Source organism: Chenopodium album, chromosome 6 (assembly GCF_948465745.1).
Source record: "Chenopodium album chromosome 6, dcCheAlbu1.1, whole genome shotgun sequence".
NCBI lineage: Eukaryota > Viridiplantae > Streptophyta > Magnoliopsida > Caryophyllales > Amaranthaceae > Chenopodium > Chenopodium album.
The window spans coordinates 77,166,562-77,186,374 of record NC_137839.1 but is presented as its reverse complement, the minus strand read 5'-3'; the positions used below and the strand labels follow the sequence as shown (position 1 = coordinate 77,186,374).

Genomic DNA, 19,813 nt, shown 5'->3' with positions numbered 1-19,813 from the left:
CTTTAAGCCTTTAACTATATGTGTTTCTCTGCAATACATGTTACTGAAGCTTCCTGCTTGAGTTTTAGTGTTTCAATTTCTGAAGTTTTCTGCCTGAATTTCCTTATACTTTATGTCACATAAAATACTTGTACTGCATAATTGACAGCAGCAGGCCTTACCCAAAAGCAAATGGACACAGGACACATGAAACCAAGGTATCAGGATACTGAACTTTACTTAAACTTTACTATTTCAGTATTTCCAATATAGCTAGCACATGGTACCTCTTTTTTTAATTCTGTAGATATTATATTTGGGATAAAAATCTAGGGGCAAAACTGTCATTTTGTATCAGCCACCAATCTTTCTGATCCTCACCTCCCAAAAATATCTTTCCTTATAGGGGCATTGAATTTATTTTATTATTTTTTTTACTACCTTCGTTAAATGTTGTGCGCAACTTTAGAATATTTTATATCTCATAAATAATACCTCAAAATTGCACATAACATTTAACGGAGATAGTAATTAAACATTACTCCTTGTAGACTTCTGGTTGTGGACTCAAATATTCTGTGTCATGTACAGTATGTATCTAAAATAGTTATCCTAAAAGAAGACAACTTGTATAAAAGAGTGATTTTAGTGAAATTATGACAAAAACAATTAATTTTGGACAGAAAAAGTAAAAATTAAAGAACTAAATTTACCAAATCTTCAACTTGTAAGCTTTGATGTTGATACCACATCCACCTCCCAATTTGGCCTATAAAAAAGGACACTCTCCCAAATCCTTGTGCCTCCCTTCCTTAACAGAACCCTACTGTTAGTCTCTGCATTTGCATACCTTCAACCTCAAAAAAACCAAAACAAATTAAATCAGAAAGAATGGAGATCTCCCCATTTCATCCTTATTCTTGGGACATTCTATACAATCCATACATGTTCTTACCATACTTCCATAAGCCTGAAAACTATGTACACTGGAGAGAAACTCCTGATTCTCATGTCTTCTCTGCTGATCTTCCAGGTACCTTAAGTCCTTAACTATACATTCTTTCTCCCTCTTTATCATATAGCTAAATATTTTGTGTATTACATAAGATTGTGTACATCTGAAGCTCGCCAAACTTGTCCATCAGTCACCAATCCCCTAGCCCTTTTTATAGCTTGTGAAGTTTATCTTTATACACTTAACCTACCTTAAAGTGAAATCAGAAGAAATAATAGTTTTAGTTAGTTAAAATAAGTATGGCTATTTTTAAATTCAATATATGATATAATCATACATACAACTTGTTTTACTTCTAAAAACTGAAAACTAACAGTGATCCCTAACGAACCCTTTAAGTTCTGGTTATTATGTTATATATACTTCGTAATTCTCTGTTGGTGATTTGGATATGACAGGGGTGAGGAAAGAAGACATTAAGGTGGAACTAGAGGACTTGAAGTACCTAATAATTCGAACCGAGGCCGGTGATAATACCGTCGATCCTCCGAGGAGATTCATGAAGAAGTTCCGGCTTCCAGGAAGAATTGATCTTGATGGAATATCAGCTGGGTATGAGGATGGTGTTCTTACAGTAACTGTGCCTAGAAGAGGTTTTTTCATTGATCCTGCTGTTTTAGTTAATAGACTAGACATTACTGCAAGGGCTGCCTAAAGTTATTTTTTTATGTAGCATTTCGCATTTCGCATTTGATATTTGATATGTAATTGTTTCGATATGTTGAGTTTAGGCAATTGTTCTACGAAATTTCATGACTTTTGAATGTGTCAAAACCATCACAAAGGTAGGGAGAACTGTAATACCGTTTTATTCTTGGGGATGTTAAAAAACTACCCCGGGTTCTTTAGTCGTAATATAACAAGTCATTTCTTAATAAAATAAAATCCCGAGTATTTACTTGGATCTCACAAGTCACAACAACAATAATACTAATAAGTAATAATACTGTGTTACATAACTTTTTTTTCTTTTTTTGGATAAATTTATCTTAAGACAAGGCTGAAATTCAGCTGTATTAATTTAAATTGGGCCCTCTGAAAATGAATGGGGAAGACAAAATCTAATCCAACTTTCAACAACTTCTGATATTGGGAATCTGTTATTGGATCAAGTGGTCCATACTTCAGTTGATTAGAGTTCCCACTTGGAATCTTATTTATTTTGAACTTTTTTTTTTTTTTTTTTTTTTTTTTTTTTTTAATGTGGAACAATTTTTTTTATTGCCAAATGCAAACTAGAGTATCATTTTCACCAAGTTTTGTTTTTGACAGCAAATATGTACCGGATCTCTCATTTTGGAATCAGACTTTTCTCTTGAGGGTAAATTTCGCTTATAAACTCTATTATACACTTGTGTATCTAAAGGACGTCGAGACAGAAATGTTACTGCGTTATATACCGGTTTAGCATCCATATGCTCAAGTATAATGTAACTAACATGCTACTTATAAACAGATAGTGAAGACGTGCAAGAGAGTGATTTTACTGTGGAATGGTTTGCTATTGATTATTATAGGGGGCAGAATCTTGTTCAACAGATTCCTTGTAGGCGGCCAACGTGAGCCGCCATGGCCTAGTACATGACTTGGTCAGGCTCTCTATCAACTTGTACTTGTACACCACTAATCATTCACGATCATCCAAAAAAAGCTCCACTTGCGCGGTTGAGCTTTAAATAACTACGCTAAACAACTGTTAATCACCCAAATTGCCAATCAAGTTGCAGCTTAAGAAACTCCCACTAGTTCTAATCAAAGAATTAATTAAGTTTGCTGTCAAAAAGAAAAAGAATAAATTAAGTTAAAGCTGATTATTGTTTATTTCTCTGTATTGTTCCCTCTCCTTGCTGCATTACAGGGAAGAGGTAACTCATGTAATATCAACAAGTAGCTGCTTATGCTAAATGTGTATGAATTTCGCGTTGACAAAAATAAAAGTATCGGCTTATGAAACTACCATTTATCAAATCAAAGAGTGGTAGAGATTATTGCTATTGACACTAATGATACAACTGAATCCGAATACTAAGACAAGGAAATATGGCTGACAAGAGTGTCAATAATAGGGGTGAGCATAACAGGGTACCCTATAAAAATTTCAGGAACCGGAACCGGAACCTGTTGCAACAGGTTCCTCAAAATGAGAACCGGAACCTGTTGAACAGGTTCCTGGAAATTGGGAACTGGAACCGGAACCTGTAGGTTTCGGTTCCGATTCAGGGTACCCTGTATTATAATATACTCACTAACTTTTTCGCGGAATTTTTAATAAAAAAACTGGTTGGTCACTAATTTATAATGTTTGCATCTTGCAAATAAGACAAACTAATAGTAGTTGTCTAACAAATTTAATATATATATTTTTATAATTGTAATTTTAATATTTATTATTTAAAAATTGAGTAAGAATTAGTGTATAATTTGAAATTAAGTGATACTTTTATCAGGTACAGGGTACCCTACAGGTTCCGGTTCCAAAAAATTGAGAACCTGAACCGGAACCTATTACAACAGGTTCTCCAGTTTGCTACCTGGAACCGGAACCTCTTGTATAGGTTCTGGTTCCGGAACCTGCGGTTCCTAACAGGTTTCGGTTTCGATTCAGGGTACCCTGATTTTTTGCTCACCCCTAGTCAATAATAGATCAAGTTATGAATACAATTAACAAAGGTAAGTAAATACTGAAATATATACATAGTATATCAGCATATGAATGCAGATTTCCTGAAATATGAACACTACAACTTTTGTTAATTGTATTCAACAAATTTCTAATATATGCACAAATAGTGCAGTGGAATAGAACCTCCAAGAAAACTATTTAAGAAAAAAAAAAAAAAATTAGAGTTGTCCTACAACAAATTCTACAGTTGCACTTGATTTCTATGATTACTAGTTTAAGGCCATGAACTGTGCAGCCCACATGTAATCAAATTCAGCAGTTCAGTGGCCTCTCTCAATCTTCGCTCTGTGGTGTCTCGTGCAGCCGCAGCTCGAGGCTTCCTGCATATGCAATACCATATTCTTAGTATTAACTCGAAAACAGATCCAAGGCAGATTAGAAATTGGTTGGCTTGTTATCTTTAAAATTGATTATAAGGAAAACAAAATCAACCTCTTCTCATGGTTCGCTTTTCTGGTAAGATCATCCACAAGGGCTTGGAGTCGCTTCAACATGGAAGACAAACCGCGTGTTGCTTCAACACTTGTTGGGCGTGTACACAAGTTCTTCAATAGCTCACAAGCAATGAAATAGCCCTCTTCCTTGTTCCTGAACCAGATTCAGATTTGCCAACTTAGTAGACAGCTTAAGAAACCCCCCAAAAAAAACCAGGAAGAAAAGGAATTCTAAGCTGTAAATGACATGATATACCAACCTTAGAAACTCTCGAAGGATGGTTTCAATGGATCCTTGATGGGAAACAAGCACATCAGCTAAATGTGCATATTTTGAAAGGTTTCGGAGAGTAGATAAGCAGTGTTTCATAACTTCCTGATCTGGTATGCTTCGGGTGACTGCAGTTATTTGATACAGCAAGATTTCAATTGCCCCTTCTTCTACAAGCCGCTCACAACATTTCTGAGAATGTGTAGTTGCCATATCTGTGAGCATATGTAGGAAACACATTATATTTTGTTACCGAGCATAACTAAAGCTAATTCAATTGAGGAGGAGGGGGTGGTGAGTGTAAGAAACTCACTCAGAGTTGCACAATTATGAAGAATGCCGCTAACATTTTTCATGCTTTTTAGCTCCTTTAGTGCTGCTATCAGTCTATTCATAATACGCATTCTATCTTCTACAGTGGCAGCAGACTGCTGTATTCTCAATCGCAGATCAACAAGTTGCTCTTTTGCATGTTTCCTTGCAAGGTAACCCTTCCAATGTGCCTACACAATACAAACTACTCATCAAGAAAATTGGTACAGCAAAGCTAATTTTCATTCCAAAAAAATATTGTTAGCAGTAGATACTTCTTTGTATTCATTGGTTACACATTAGTACATTACACCATCCTCAGTTAGCCACAACCGACACAACAACACATGGGAAAACATAAGATCATATTCCAGCTAGCGTTTAAACTCCAAACTGAGAGTTACAGGAAACTAAATTGGAAGTTAATAGTCCAAACATTAAAATATTTCATTGAGAAAAAAATTCTAGTGAACATTTTAGTTAAGGATTCAATCTTACTTGAATAGTAATGGCATGATGTCTCTCTTTAATTGCTTTTTGACGACAGAGAAATCCACGAATATAATACTGAATAATGACTGCGGCTTCTTTTCTCAATTTGTATTCTAAAACGCTTTTCCACCACCTTTGCAGCTTCACAATTGCATCTAAAACTATACTTAACTCAGTGCTGTATGACCTGTAGCTTGAAGTAAGAGTAGTGTTACCAGAAGCAGCTACACGAAGGGAGGAAGAACCTGCATAAGCCAATTTTTATACAAATGTTCAACATCAAAGTTGTCTCAATTGTCAGAGGAAAATTGTGAAGATTAAGTAAAGGACACGAAGCTTATTAAAGAGTGAATGTTTCAGAAACCTAGGAGTCTATTTCGTGAAATCTTTCCCCTGATAAGGCGTTGGATTTCAGTTGCAGCATTCCTATTGCGATGAAATGCATACCGGCACATCTTAACCCTAAAGGCATTTTGTATTCTTAATGCTGCTTCTTTTTTACGAAGAAAGCTTGTCCTAGCCAACCAACAACGGCAATAACTCTGCAATTACAAATACAAAAAATGGTTACTATTGACAACAGGTATTAACATTGCCCAACAGTCATGGCAAGGTGATGAGAAGAAGCTTCATAATCACACCAAACAGATAGCACAAGCATGAAAAAGGTTGCATCAATTGTTAGCAACATCTGATTGAAAAATAGTAAATGGAGAACTATCAATGGAAGGAAGGGCCTGCAAAATTTTCTTTTAAATAATTGTCTACTCAAACTTACTTGCACCAGAAGAATGCAGTTCCTATGTCTACAAGCGTCTCTACGAGCAATAAACCCCCGAACATGGGATTGAACTATGATAGCGGATTTGGTTGCTATACTATATTCATGAAAAGCCTTCAAATATCTCATGGAGCGAAGAACACTTTGAATCTGAAGAGCTGCTTGCTTTTGCCTCAGAAATCTTCTTCTGAGTATCCAGCCACGTACATGCCTCTGAATCATAGTAGCAGCTGAAAACCGAGTCTGCCAGTACTCACTGGCAAGGAATTGCTTCCAAGCATGCTGAATGTTCAGTGCTGATTGCTTCATCTTCAAATATTTCTTGCGTTCAACCACTCTCCTGACATGGCTCTGTATAATTTCAGCAGCATTCACTGCAATAGGTCAACAGAAACAAACTTTAAGACATGACTAGTAGGCTTACATCGCAGAACTTCAGTAATTAAACCAGGTTTTTCCATGTAGAGTTCACAATACTTTAAAGCCCAAAAGAAGCAAACTCAAAAGAAATCATTAATACATTGGCTGAAAGAGTAAAAGTATTAGCAGAAGATAAGATAACAAGTTAGAAAATGGAAAGCACATGATTGTTAATTATCACCTTTCCAAATTTCAAAGCTGCAATTTTCAGCAGAGGGGGGCAGCATAGCAAGAGCATCTGATTGATTAACGCCATCACTATTTCTTTTGTCCATTTCTTGCCACCAGGCCTGGACTGCTTTAAACTTCATTCCACCATCTAAATTTTAATTCAAACAGTTAGGTGAAGAGAATGAAATCAGAGAAGATTGATCATCTTTTCAATTGCTGCATAGAATCCCAGAATCTTAGAGAAGCAAAAGTGACACTGTCAAAGGTTCCAAAATCAACAACTTCATGCATAGTATACAGTGTGTTAACAGCAGCTTACAAACTACATAAAAAGTCATTAATCAAATGAAACAACCTCCAGCAGACCGTTCCCTTTCCTTATGCCATGTAGTTTCGGAACTCATGGACCACCTTTTCCTCTCTGGATTTTGGCATTGGCATCCCATGAGCTTGTGGAAGTTTAGTTTATCCTGTTGAGAGTCGTTTTCAACATAAGTCTCATATCATGACTTAGAAGACAGAATTTTTGAAGCACTGACATTACCTTACTTTTCTTGACAAGCAATTGGGAGGACAAGAAGACCAATAATATGATCACACTCCTGTCATTACAGGCGCCATTGTACTCAAGTATGTCACATATTTGCAAGACCTGGAATGAGAATATGGAGAATCTATTCAAAGCTGAAGTGATAAAAACAGTCAATAATATAATCGAATAAACAAAAATTAAGTGAAATAATGCAATGTATATGCAGGTAGAAATGTTATGCAATGTGTGATACCACCTAACTGTGTTTCACTTAAGAAATAAGATTAGTTGCATTAGGCAACTGTAAGGTGTTAAATTTTAGAGTAGATTGCAGGAATTGTGTTATGTTCTAAATTTCTAATTCTAAAAATTGTTTTTCTTTCATGGTCTTGAGTCACTGCCTTCATAAATATAACTAAAACCTTTGTGGAAGGTAATAAAAAAAATAGCTACAAGCCACTCTTACAAAATGAAATGTCTTCTTTCAAATCATAAATGGCCACATTTTAGCTGAAGTAAAGCATTCACCTCAGGAAAATTTCCCAACAATGTTGTCAACTTCTGAGATAAGACAAAGTTGTGTACTGCATCTGAAGTATCCCGCATAGACACAATTGATCCTTCGTTTGTATCATTGAGGTCCTGTAAGAAAGTATAGTGTGAGATTAATGACCAAAAGAAAGCAGAAAAAGTGAAATATCATATAACCAACCATAGAAAAAGAAAAGCATACCTTAATTGAACAAGAACAATGAAGTTCCTTCCGGAAATAGAAGTCCAGCAGGCACCACATAGCTTTCCCATCAACCAATGAAGACAGATTTTCCATCTTGACATCATAGTTTCCACAGATTGCCTGCGACAACATAAGTACATATTCCAGCTTGGTTATCAAAAAAAACACATCACAACAAACTTCTCAAAAAAATATTTAAAAAAAAAAAAAAAAAAAAACCGTGAATAAGGGTATCAGTTCCTGAAGAGATGACACACAAAGTACACAACCATGACTTGAGGGCAAGTAATGGTGATAAAAGTCATAGAACAATAGAGACAAAATCACCCACCTTCTGTGCCAACATTCAATACTTCTTAGCATCTTCTACAATTTTTAACTTGACATCAGAGCATAAATTCCAAAACAAATATCATCCTAATTTCCTAATACTCACTTAGAACTTAACTAAAAAAATCCATCTGTTTTGACATGAAAGATGTTGTAGCAAATATGACAAAGGGAAACATCACATAGAATTGACTCGAGTCACTAATTGATCTCCAATTTAGAAACTAACTATGCCTTTGGATGCACAAAGGTTAAGTAGCCCTACCTTCATCCAGTGTAGGAGCATATCTAAATGATTACTTGTATCTACATCCATGAGTTCCTGTAAAATGGATGGCAAAATCCTAGTCACAAACATGGCTATTGTTCAGGAAACTGAATATTAAGTAATAAAATTAGGATACATACAGTATGAGCTTTACTGATTTTAGGAATTTCCTCTGACAAAATCTTCTTAGTTACAAGTCGAGGTAGCTGCAAGGAAGACAAAAGGCAGGGCAAATGCTGAATGCTACCTTGTCAAGAAAGCAAATGACTACATATTATCATGTTTTAGTTTATAATTTTACTTTTAGAATTATTTAATTGAACATGCAAAACATCATGTCAACTTATAAACCATTCCTCCTTAAGGCATGTGACCCACAGATAACACAGACCTGCAGATGAACAAATACATTCCACAACAAGGAAAGCACAAGTTCCTTGTCTCCATTAGCAACATCCTCTCCAACTATCATTGTACCATCATCATCGAGCAGGGAAACACCTGCCTGCTTGAGATATTCAAGCGCAGTGCGACAATTTGCCAATTTCTTCTTATTAGTATCTGATGGAAGCACCACTTTCTGCTCAATATACAGCATGTCAATAATAGATTAGAAAGTTAACATAATACCCAGAAAGGCTACAATGTAGGTTGTTATGTTTTAAGAAAGTCTAACCAGTAGAATAGAGGAGTCATGTTGTAAGAGCTGAATAGCTCGACATAGCCTCACACCATCCTGAATATCTTGAAATAGATCTGTGATTCTGAAGTCATACTCAATGAGAGGATTCTGCACATAGACAATTATCTTTCATCTTAAACATTTACTTGATATACTGCATTGATGTTGTTTAAAAAGATAATAAAGCACACTGCTTATAGATACTATAGAATCCTAAGTGCATGCTAAACCACTAACTTAAGAATTATACTCCCTCCATCTGAGACCTAAGTTAACATATCAGCTTTAAGTTTATCTCACCACTTTTTCTCTCAAGTTGGGACTCACACCCACATGCTTCTTTCTCTATACTATTTCTTCTTCCGTGATCTCCATGGCTCCATGCTTTTAAGCAGTGTTAACTTAGTTCTAAGGGTTGATACAAGGTACTTTTACAGCCATAATGATAGTAATTACTACTAGGATACTGGGAAATCATAACAGTAGGAAAAGCTGCTTAGTACTTACCTGTTGGTATGATACTTTGTACCCCACAATCACTAGATGTGCAAGTAGATTACCCTCTCCATGCATGACTTCAGATGATAAGAAATCTGATTATTGCCATCAAACAGGAAAAGTCAACTTAGGAATGATGTCAGGCTCACTAACTCGGGTAAAACAGCCATAACTAATACTCTTACCGTTTATCAATTGTCGACTTGATTTGATGTTAGACTTCACATTAAACAACAGGGGAGAACCTCCATCTAGCCCATCAATACCATACTTGATAGGCAAGCTACTCTGGCATTTACCTCTATCAAGTATAAGAACAAGCATCAAAAATCTCTTTAGTATGACATTGCCTAAAGTTTCAAAGTAACCCGGCCTGTACATGCCATCAACCAACTTATTATACGCATAAGCTTTTGCCAGACCCGCGTGTGAGAACAACTGTTTTTCAATCACCATCTTAAGAAATGCAATATCGTCTTCCCTATTAGAATCTTCCTTAGGCAACAAAGAGTCACCACCAAAGATAATGTACAATCCAATCTGAAGCCAAACTGGATTGTAGCTCATAAGAACTTTGATAGCCTTTTCTCTCATTCCAACATCAGTGACTAAGGGACAATGTGCCTTCATTTTAAGCCTGCCTTCATCAATATTCTGAGAAACAAGACAGCATATGAAAGTGAGAAAAAATTCTGAAACAAGGACAAGTTAAGACCTTATTGGATATTAGACTAGACAAAAAGTAACGATTTTCACTCCCATACTGAAAATTGTGAAGTATCCTCAGTAATCATTACTGCAATGATTTTTTTTACCTAATCAGAAGTTCAGAACTATTCACTAAATAGCATACAACACCAATCCATCTAAATTGACGATTATTTTCTCACCCATGTTTCAGAAATCAGAATGCAGGAGCTATTGTTCACATTTCCATTTGTTCTATATATTTTCATTCAAGAGCATGAATTCGACAAAATTTTATAAAGATTGCAGGCTTTCTGTATTTCTACTTTTCTTGGACAAAAGGCTTCATTAAGTCCATATTCCTTGCATTAGGAAGAATTATTCATGTAGATTAATGTTTACTAATTACTACAATCCATAATATAAAATTGTCCACATACTTAAATAAATGGGTCTAATTCATTCTAGGAATACTATTGATATAAAATTCCATTTGTATTCTTACATTTCAATTCTACATTAACAGAACTACGTTGTCATACAAAGCTACATCTTTCCAGTTGGAGACTTAGAGGCTTGGAGCATATGCTAATGCTAGGCAATTGCAAATTTACAATGCAAGCTAGACAATTAACCTTCAATCAAAAGTTGGAGACTTGGAGCATATGCTAATCCTAATATCTAAAAATACTCACATAAGTGCTCTAATCAATCCCGAACTTGCAAAATGATCCAATATACATGTTACAGTAGTCATGGCTAGTCTAACAAAACTAAGTCGCGTGTTTTATTCCTAAACCCAATCCATACAGAACAGTCATACACTAAAACATACTGTGTTAATATCGAACAATAATCGAGAAATATCGATAAGACTAAAAATAAATGTGACACATAAACATTAATAAGACATTAAGACATAAGAAGCACACCTTAGCAACTTGAGACATTGCAGTGAAAACCTCCATACACCCCTCCAAACTCAAATACTCCCTCATCCTCACCTCCAAATCATCGAAACTACAAACCTCTCGTAACGACTTCCATAAAAACCCGAACCTCTTCTTCGAACTCAAAACCTCCCGGCGATCCTCCTCCATGAAACCACCCCCTTCCTCCCTCTGCCTCTTCGGCAACCTCCAACCACCGCCAACACCACCACCAAACACATTCTCTCTCTTCCCTCCACTACGTCCACCACCACCGGCGGCGTCGCCTCCTCCTCCGGCGCCGGCGCCGCCGTCGTCGCAACCGCAAGACCTAGGGTTTTCAAACAAAAAATTAAGCCAAGCAGTGAGCGACTTGGCTAAAGACTTCATCGATCTCTCCTTCTTAACTTCCTCCTTCCGGGACGACTGCGCCACCTCAAGCTCGAACTGACGGAGTTTACTCACCGCCGGTGAAGACGGCCGGCGACGGCGGCGGGCGGTGGAGGAGGAGAGAGAAGATGAAGGGGTTTGCATTTGTTTGGAAGCAGTGAAGAATCTGGGAGTGGAAGATTGGAAGATTCTAGAAGAAGAGGTTTTGGGTTTTGGGGTTTTGAAATTGGAAATGTCTTTGAAGAGTGAAGAAGAAGGGAATGAAGGAATGTTTGGAGATGGAGATGGCGGTTGCCGATTTTCAGACGCCATTGTTGAAGATGAAGAAGAAGAAGAAGATGAAGAAAATGGCGTCGGAAGTTTTTTCTGGGCGCTTTTGTATGGATGATTATCGGATTTGGGAGGAGTTTGTCTGAATGAATGAATGTCTGGATTTGAAATGTAACGGGTTGTTTTTTTTTTCAAATTTGAATTTTGGAGAGAGAGAATAAGCGGTAAAATCAAGTGTTGAGGATTATGGGTTGAGGTCTTGAAGAATTATTATGGTAGGTTATTCCAGAGTTGGAAACGGAATCGGTGAGTTCGAAATTGGAATTAGACTCGGTGGTTCTTATTTCAGGTTATAAATTAAGGAATCGGTTATATTCAGTTGCAATTTCAATTCTCGATTTGTTTGGACCCAGAACAAGTTGGATATCTGGTTACCCAAAATATGTTACACCAAATAAGTTTTTAAAAATATAATTATGTTAAATGTATCTAGTTAGTAAAATAAAAAAAATATTGATAATACTCAACATAAATAAAATAGCTTAATGTATATATAAATACAAGTGTTAAACGATAAAATAGATTGATAAAGTGTAAATTTCACATTAAATTTTTTTTTTTTTATGTACACTCTGTTTAAATTAATGTAATTTACAATTGTGTTGTACATTGAGTAATTTTAGAGTATTCTTTAATCAATTGAGATGAATTTACTTTTTTCGCTAACTAAGGTAATTTTTATTTATTTTTGAGTAACTTTTAATTATTTAAGTACAAGTTTACAACGAGTGTAAAATATTTATAGAATATCATCTTACTTCGCTTTTACCATAAGCACGACATGAATCCCCCATTTGTAGCAACTTCGAATCCCGCTTTGCCCATCCCTTCACGAACTCACACATGTTCTCCATGTCATCTTTATTTAATAGCAAACTATAGCCACAATCCTCCCACTGTCCCACGTATCGCGTACCCTTACACACTTAACAGAACATGCTAAACATATTCACTCTCTCTTTGGCACCACAAACTGATAATGTGGTCAATTAAAAGCCGTTTTTGGAGCAAATCCCTCACTATAAACAGTGGCAGAACTAGATTTTTTTTTTTAGGGGAGGGGGGCAAACTATGTAGTAGTATCTTGTGAATAATACGGAGTATATTGAAATGTCCAAAAAGAACGAGACAAAAAAAAAAAAAAAAAATAGAAGTGTTAGGGACAATATATAAATTTGGGACTTAAAGAGCTCAATTTTCATCCAAAGCCAACTCAGCTATAATACAATTAATAATTTGATGCTAGCATTTAATTAATAACCAAACAAGGGGGAGGTCAATGCCCCTCAGCCCGACAGCTCCCCTTGGTTCTGCCCCTAGCTCTAGAGAAAGTGACGCACCTTCGGAGTAACATCCAACTTCCACACTTTTAACAAAAGCTTGATGGAAAGCGTCCAAGGTACACGGTCGTACACCATTTACCTGGCATGTAATATAAGCTGATTTAATTGAATAGTAGATGTCTTTGGAAGTTGCCTAAGTTACCTAGTCATTACATGCATCCATAATAGCTCAAAGGGGTAGCAAGCTAATTAAGGATACATTTTTTGTCCCTCATTGAAAACTTGATCAATAGTCCCATATTCCCACTTTAATCTATTAAAATTATTGATGTTCCCCATATAAGTGATGTCATGCCATCCACTATGTTACTATGTACGAAACGCCCCTGGTCATCAACGAGCTAAGAGTTCTGCCAAAGGTTAAAACAAGCTCTTGACCCGACTCTCCACAACATCCCTCATTAGAAATTTGAACTAAGAGAAGCAACAAGAAAATTGCAATTAGGATAAGACAATAGGAGGAAATACAAGTTTATCAATTTGATAAACAAGACATGTTTATCAAATGACAATTATGTAAATATTTGGTCTTGATATTTGAGCTTATATAATAAAAAAAACTCAGTGTAGTACTTATGTACAACTGTCACTCTTCACGGCGTTATTTGACGGAAGTGAAACTCACAATCATCCACTTGTTCAGGAAGAAGGTTAGACCAACTTCAATGGAGATTTCAATGGGGGAAGAAAAGCTCACAAGCAATCGATAAACACCTACCCTTAAGGGTTAACCATACCCTTAATTTCTCCCTTTTATCTTAGGGTTTTTGTTTAATTCGGCGGCGAAGCCGCCGAGAATGGTGGTCGAAAATGGAGGTACTTGAGGTTGGCGAAATCCCCATATTAGCAACTTGAAGAAGGAGGCAAAGAAGATGAAGGTGGGTGGGGAAGAGACAAAGTCTCCATTGTTGTGCAATGGCTGGAAATATACGAAGAAGATGAAGATGGAACAATAACAGCAGCTAGTTAACTGTGATTATTAAATTACATAAACACCCTTCATTATCAACTGAAAATGACGCTTTTACCCCTTGATAAACTTCAATTGTTTATCAAATTGATAAACCTGGCAGCCCCAGACAATAGAAATGATAAAATTATGAATATCAATTATACACCGTATTTGATTTTAATAATAGAATCATTCAGTCACGCATAGATTAGTGTAAGACCCCGTTCTCTTCACCTTAAAAATATAATATTAAGTAAAAATAATTTCAGTTCAGTAAAAATAAGTTCAGTTCAGTAAAATTCAGTTTTCTTAAAGAATAATTATAATAGAAAATCAGTAAAAATAATTTTAGTCCAGTAAAAATAATTTAAGTTCAGTAAAAATAATTTCAGTTCAGTAAAATTAAGTTCAGTTCAGTAAAAATAAGTTCAATTCAGTAAAAATAATTTCAGTTCCGCAAAATTAAGGTGAATCAAACAGGGCCTAATACTCCCTCCATTTTAATTAATTACTCTATTTCTACTTTTTGCATTGTTTATTTGTCCAACTTTAACTAATGTTTGTGATTTATACATAAGAAAAAAAATAAGACTTGTGGATACTTGTTTGAATCGTCTCAATGAATATATTATTAATTTTTAGAATTTATACTTATTCCTAATTAAAAATATTATTAATTAAAAATTAGCATCGACATGTGTATTTTGAAAAAATGGAGCAAATATTTAAAAGGGTAATGTTATATGTAGTCCTAAGGGCTATATATAAGCATTAAATATACTCTTGGGAATTGTATAAAATTAGGAATTTATAACAAAAACACGCGTAAATTAGTGTTTATATTTTGATGATTTTTTAACTTTTTACAATTTTCAAGTGTAAATTTAATGCTTATATGTAGTCCTAAGGGCTACGTATAACATTTTCCTATTTAAAAATAGAAGAATTACGACGATAAACAAAAATCAAGTTTAGAGAGAATCGGGAAAATACAATTGGGTCGTGCGATATACACGCCGTATGATTGGACAAACAAATGTCATCTGAAATTTAATAGGCTCTCTATATATATATGATTCACGCAAATTCACCTGCAAAATTTCATTTTAATCCCAACTCAATTTAAAGCGTACAAATACCAATTCATTAGCTCGAACTCCAAATACTTTCTCTCTCCTCTTAAGCAACATCAAACACAGTTCGATTGAATCGAAGTTTATACAAGAGTGTTTGAGATGGCTCAAGCGGTCGAAGAATGGTATAAGCAGATGCCAATCATCACTCGATCTTATCTTACTGCTGCAATTGTTACAACAATCGGATGTTCTCTTGATGTATGTTATAATAATCAATAATTCAATTGATTTTCTAGTTTATTTGATTTTTGTTGCTGTTTTGATTGATTTTGAGCTTGGATTTTGATTTTTTTTTTGGGTTTTTTTTATTGAATTGGGCATCTGGGGTTGGTTTTTTGTTTGATAATTTGAACTGGGTATTGTTCAATTTTCTGGGATAGTTTGATTTTTGTTGTTTGTATTAGTTTTGGGACAATTAGGGTTAGATTTTTTGATGATATGAATTGGGTTTATGCCTACAATCTTGAATAAGGGTAATTCTGAATTGGGCATTATTGTTTGATATGTAATTGAATATTATTATATTAAGTTTCTGGCATTGTGTTCAGCTTGTTGGTAGAATGTTTATGGTTGATGAGCTTGAGGCAGATGGTTTTGCTCTATTTGCTAGTTTCTTGAGTGGAGATTTTGTTTGATTCAGATGGTCCGAAAATTCGGAGATCATAGAAAATTAAGTTTTTTTTGTGTGGGTTTAGGATGGTTTTTATACACAACTTTTTTTTTTGTTTCGAAAGAAATTATGGTAATATGTTTGTTGTTTGAATTCCAGGAATCCAGGATAGGATGTCGTTGCGGTTTTGTAGTATCGTTGTGTCTATCTGTTATAATAGATTAATAGTATGAAGCTCAAAGCAGATTCAATTCATAGTTGAGTTATAATTGGCATAGTTAGAAATGCTGTAGCATAGTTAGGAGCGAGGATGCTCAATCATTGACCATAAAGCGTTTTGATATAGCTCAGAATCTCAGATGCTCGGTAGATGTTAATTCCTACGGAGTATTATATATAAAGCGTTTTGATATAGCTCAGATTCTCGATTTTCCTTGAAAAAGAAAAAAGAAAAGGAAAAAAAAAATGAAAAAAAGAAACTGAGTCTCTATAGTGATAGGTAAAGGAACTCGTAGTGAAGTACTTATATTTTGCTGATACAGAAATGCCAATTCACACACTTCTGCTTTTGTCTGTTGCTTATATTGTGTAATGCAGTCCAAACATAGCATTAGAGACTTAGAGTAGTCTGATTGTATAAGTACTAAATATTAGCTTTGTGAATTTGGGTGTTTTTTTAAGTCAATTTATAGAGGCCTAATGTAACATGATGAAGGCAACATGACTGGTGTTTGGCAGCAACATGTATATTTGTATATGCATGCTGCATGCACTATTCCAGTCATATTAGAGATAGCATGCCTTTTTTCTTTTAGTAATAATATGTACTATTATGCTGATATACCAATATCAGTTTGTAACATAAGTGTTTGTCTCTGAAGTTTGATACGAAATACAGGCTAGTATTTAAAATTTTAATATTATTGTTTATCTTAGAATTAGAAAGCAAAGGTGAGGCAAAGGTCATGTGGTGAATTACAGATCTGCCTTCAACTTCTCTATATTTTAGACTCAACATTCCACCTGTGTCAGACTGTCATTAATATATTCTTTTATTTTAAAGTAGTAATTAATTTGTAAAGTTAACTACTTCCTATTGATAACTTTGTCATGCATTTATCTGGAAATACAAATACACATGATATGTATTTTAATGATTTGCAGATTATTTCCCCGTACAACCTGTACTTGAATCCACGGTTAGTAATGAAGCAGTATCAATTTTGGCGACTTGTAACAAACTTCTTGTACTTCCGAAAAATGGGTAATTTCACATTTTTCTTCTTTTTTCTCCCATCAACTTTTGGCTGAAGTTATCTGTTCATGTGATGTTTAGTTGCCTTATGCTGTATATGATTATCCATTGGGGTTTGTGAGTTTTTCTCGTCTTGTGCAAGCATTTCTTTCACATTGTTGGATAGAGGTCTTGCACATCTGGTTAAATGTAATTACCCTACAAGTCTTTAATTGTAAGTAAGTTAAGTCTGTAATATGACTTTAACAATTACAAATGTTTTTATTTTTTTAATTTGTACTCTTTGTTTAACCTTGGCTGTCTTGGATGGGAAAACATAAATGTTAAAAGGAGTGATAGAAATGATAAAAAATTGCACCTCTTAAAAGAGCTAGGCATTGATACCCAGAAAGTAATATCAATTTTTTAGGAAAATCTTAGTCAAATTTAGGAAGTTATATTTGCCTAATTGCCTATTCTTGAACCAAACATTTGATACTCTGATTAGTGGGTGGCCAGAATTAGTTCACTGGAGCTGATTTGTTTACTTCAATATGAATTCTTCTTCTTGTTAGATTTGGACTTTCTCTTCCACATGTTCTTTCTCGCGCGATATTGCAAACTTCTGGAGGAAAACTCATTCCGGGGAAGGACTGCAGATTTCTTTTACATGCTCTTGTTTGGGGCTACTGTTCTGACTGGAATTGTTCTTGTTGGAGGAATGATACCATATGTGTCTGAGTCGTTTGCAAGAATCATATTCTTGAGCAATTCTTTGACATTTATGATGGTCAGTTTTTTTTCTTTTCCTTGTGTCCATTTTTTGCATCAATAGTGCCATAGTGGTATCTGCTCTTTTACGGTGCCCTCATATTTTTGGTTAATATGCAGGTGTATGTGTGGAGCAAGCAAAATCCTTTTATCCATATGAGCTTCTTGGGCCTCTTTACATTTACCGCAGCTTATCTTCCATGGGTAAGAACTGCATTAGGATAAAAGTATCTGCTTTGTGCCTGTTATTAAAATCATGGAAACCAAATATACAACTGTAAAATATTGCATATAAAACCTCTAGGTTCGTGTATCTAAGTTGTACTCATTGTCACAACGCGCAATGCTGGCCGCCTTTTCGATAATTAATTGCTATCTGCAAGTATAATCATATACAAAATACTAAATTGCTTTCTCTAATTTCAGGTGCTGTTGGGATTCTCTATCCTGGTTGGCGCCAGCCCCTGGGTCGACCTTCTGGTATCTCCTTTAAACCTTTTTGTATCTTTTAACGAAATTTGGTGGTTGGTTAGATTTCATATTCTATGTATTTGGAATCTTTGTTAATTACAAAGTTAATCTGTAAAGAAATTGAACTTTTCAAGGGTAGACAAGGCAATTTCAACTGCATAGCTTAATGTCACCCTCAAATTCTTATTTTTTTTGGTTGTCCACTTCAGGTCTTATCATTGAGGACTGTGTTTTGTGGTAAAATTGGAATACCAAATAAGTACCGGTGCATTAAATTTAATGCTGTTAACCTACTGTTAAGAGTAAAGCTTTCTTATGAGAGATTTTCCACTTGAGGGTCATTAATAAGGGTTTCGAATAAGTCAGGGTTGTTTTGAGTAAAGGCTAATATGTAGTGGTTCATTTTTGTCAATTTTCCTTATGAAAACCTTTCTAGAGTCTGGGATCAACTGTTTCTTGTCATGTTTTGCCTACGTGATTTATAGTGGTTCTAATAAATGATGTCCATATAAATATATAGAGATGATTTTGTATCTCGATATCCTGCATAAGTTATGAACTTTGCTAGTCTTTTCTTGGACTCCATTGGCAACAACAATTAATGGTTCTGGTTTGCAGGGAATGATTGCTGGACATGCTTATTATTTCCTTGAAGATGTATATCCAAGAATGACAGGTCGTCGCCCTCTTAAAACTCCGTCCTTTATCAAAGCGCTGTTTGCTGATGAGCCTGTTGTGGTAGCACAGCCCGGGAACGTCCGTTTTGCAGCCCCTGCAGCAGACGAGCTTCATCAAGATTAAGCTCTTCTTAAAACCCAAGACTCTATAGCCTTGTGTTTTCTTGTAATTATTTTATATGCGGCGATAGTTGGGGCTGAACACGGTTGTTGCCGTTGCAAGATTTCATTTAACTGATGACTAACTATAGGCTAATGTTAATTATTGTGACAGTGATGATTACTCTGTTGGGAATGTAGCATTGTTACATTGTAGCTGTACTGTAAACTTCCAGTTTGACCAATTTGACTTTTTTCCAGTCAAAGCTAAGTCACTGGATATTTTCCATAGTGTAGGCCTATTCTCCGTGCATTTGTTAAATTTCCAACACTTCTTTTGTGCTTATGATTTGAGAGTTTGAGATACGACTTTTTTTGTGTTCAAGACAATCTTGGAATGAGATGTGTGGATTAATTCGAATTTGGGAGGCATATTGTTTTTCTTTGATCTGCCTTTTCATTTGCCAATTGCTCGTAAACTTCTAATCTTCATTATATTATTGTATACTCGAGAGGTGAACTCTATATTATGTAAAGGCAACTTTGATGAATCAAGTACTATTGAGTCTTTTCTTACCAC

At 35.2% G+C, this 19,813-nt stretch overlaps 3 protein-coding genes across 4 annotated transcripts; 2 read left to right on the top strand and 1 right to left on the bottom strand.

Annotated features, from left to right (window-relative positions):
- Nucleotides 1-765: 765 nt before the first annotated feature.
- On the top strand, nucleotides 766-2,826 carry LOC145636418 (15.4 kDa class V heat shock protein-like). 2 transcript variants are annotated; one of them, XM_081687980.1, is made up of 4 exons: nucleotides 766-1,012; nucleotides 1,393-1,587; nucleotides 2,267-2,315; nucleotides 2,451-2,826. In XM_081687980.1, the coding sequence occupies exons 1-3, from the start codon at nucleotides 871-873 to the stop codon at nucleotides 2,311-2,313; spliced, it is 384 nt and encodes a 127-aa protein (XP_081544106.1). In that variant the 5' UTR covers nucleotides 766-870; the 3' UTR covers nucleotides 2,314-2,315; nucleotides 2,451-2,826. The 2 variants fall into 2 exon arrangements, with proteins under 2 accessions (XP_081544106.1, XP_081544105.1); XM_081687979.1 differs by lacking the exons at nucleotides 2,267-2,315; nucleotides 2,451-2,826 and having other exon boundaries at nucleotides 767-1,012; nucleotides 1,393-1,898.
- Nucleotides 2,827-3,662: 836 nt separating this feature from the next.
- LOC145635380 (uncharacterized) lies at nucleotides 3,663-12,248 on the bottom strand. The gene is made up of 19 exons (XM_081686660.1): nucleotides 11,224-12,248; nucleotides 9,790-10,258; nucleotides 9,614-9,699; nucleotides 9,101-9,214; nucleotides 8,816-9,004; nucleotides 8,565-8,630; nucleotides 8,422-8,478; nucleotides 7,824-7,946; nucleotides 7,619-7,732; nucleotides 7,103-7,210; nucleotides 6,914-7,028; nucleotides 6,569-6,706; nucleotides 5,965-6,341; nucleotides 5,551-5,728; nucleotides 5,193-5,431; nucleotides 4,696-4,885; nucleotides 4,372-4,597; nucleotides 4,110-4,265; nucleotides 3,663-3,997 (listed from the first exon to the last, which is right to left on the bottom strand). Exons 1-19 carry the CDS (start codon nucleotides 11,920-11,922, stop codon nucleotides 3,892-3,894), a joined length of 3,750 nt encoding a protein of 1,249 aa, XP_081542786.1. The 5' UTR covers nucleotides 11,923-12,248; the 3' UTR covers nucleotides 3,663-3,891.
- A 3,078-nt stretch (nucleotides 12,249-15,326) lies between these two features.
- On the top strand, nucleotides 15,327-19,449 carry LOC145636416 (derlin-2.2). The gene is made up of 6 exons (XM_081687977.1): nucleotides 15,327-15,569; nucleotides 17,146-17,245; nucleotides 17,791-18,005; nucleotides 18,107-18,190; nucleotides 18,413-18,466; nucleotides 19,076-19,449. Exons 1-6 carry the CDS (start codon nucleotides 15,471-15,473, stop codon nucleotides 19,256-19,258), a joined length of 735 nt encoding a protein of 244 aa, XP_081544103.1. The 5' UTR covers nucleotides 15,327-15,470; the 3' UTR covers nucleotides 19,259-19,449.
- Nucleotides 19,450-19,813: the final 364 nt, after the last annotated feature.

What these genes read in the sequence shown, in the direction of transcription:
- LOC145635380 (XM_081686660.1), bottom strand. Translation starts at nt 11,922, where the DNA reads ATGGCGTCTGAAAATCGGCAACCGCCATCTCCATCTCCAAACATTCCT. An exon ending in ATGTATTTGTTCATCTGCAG is followed by an intron (nt 8,631 to 8,815) that starts GTCTGTGTTATC and finishes TCTTCCTTGCAG; the next exon opens with CTACCTCGACTTGTAACTAA. An exon ending in TGCTCCTACACTGGATGAAG is followed by an intron (nt 7,947 to 8,421) that starts GTAGGGCTACTT and finishes ATGTTGTCGCAG; the next exon opens with GCAATCTGTGGAAACTATGA.
- LOC145636416 (XM_081687977.1), top strand. Translation starts at nt 15,471, where the DNA reads ATGGCTCAAGCGGTCGAAGAATGGTATAAGCAGATGCCAATCATCACT. An exon ending in ATTCTTTGACATTTATGATG is followed by an intron (nt 18,006 to 18,106) that starts GTCAGTTTTTTT and finishes GTTAATATGCAG; the next exon opens with GTGTATGTGTGGAGCAAGCA. An exon ending in CCGCAGCTTATCTTCCATGG is followed by an intron (nt 18,191 to 18,412) that starts GTAAGAACTGCA and finishes CTCTAATTTCAG; the next exon opens with GTGCTGTTGGGATTCTCTAT.
- LOC145636418 (XM_081687979.1), top strand. Translation starts at nt 871, where the DNA reads ATGGAGATCTCCCCATTTCATCCTTATTCTTGGGACATTCTATACAAT. An exon ending in CTTCTCTGCTGATCTTCCAG is followed by an intron (nt 1,013 to 1,392) that starts GTACCTTAAGTC and finishes TGGATATGACAG; the next exon opens with GGGTGAGGAAAGAAGACATT.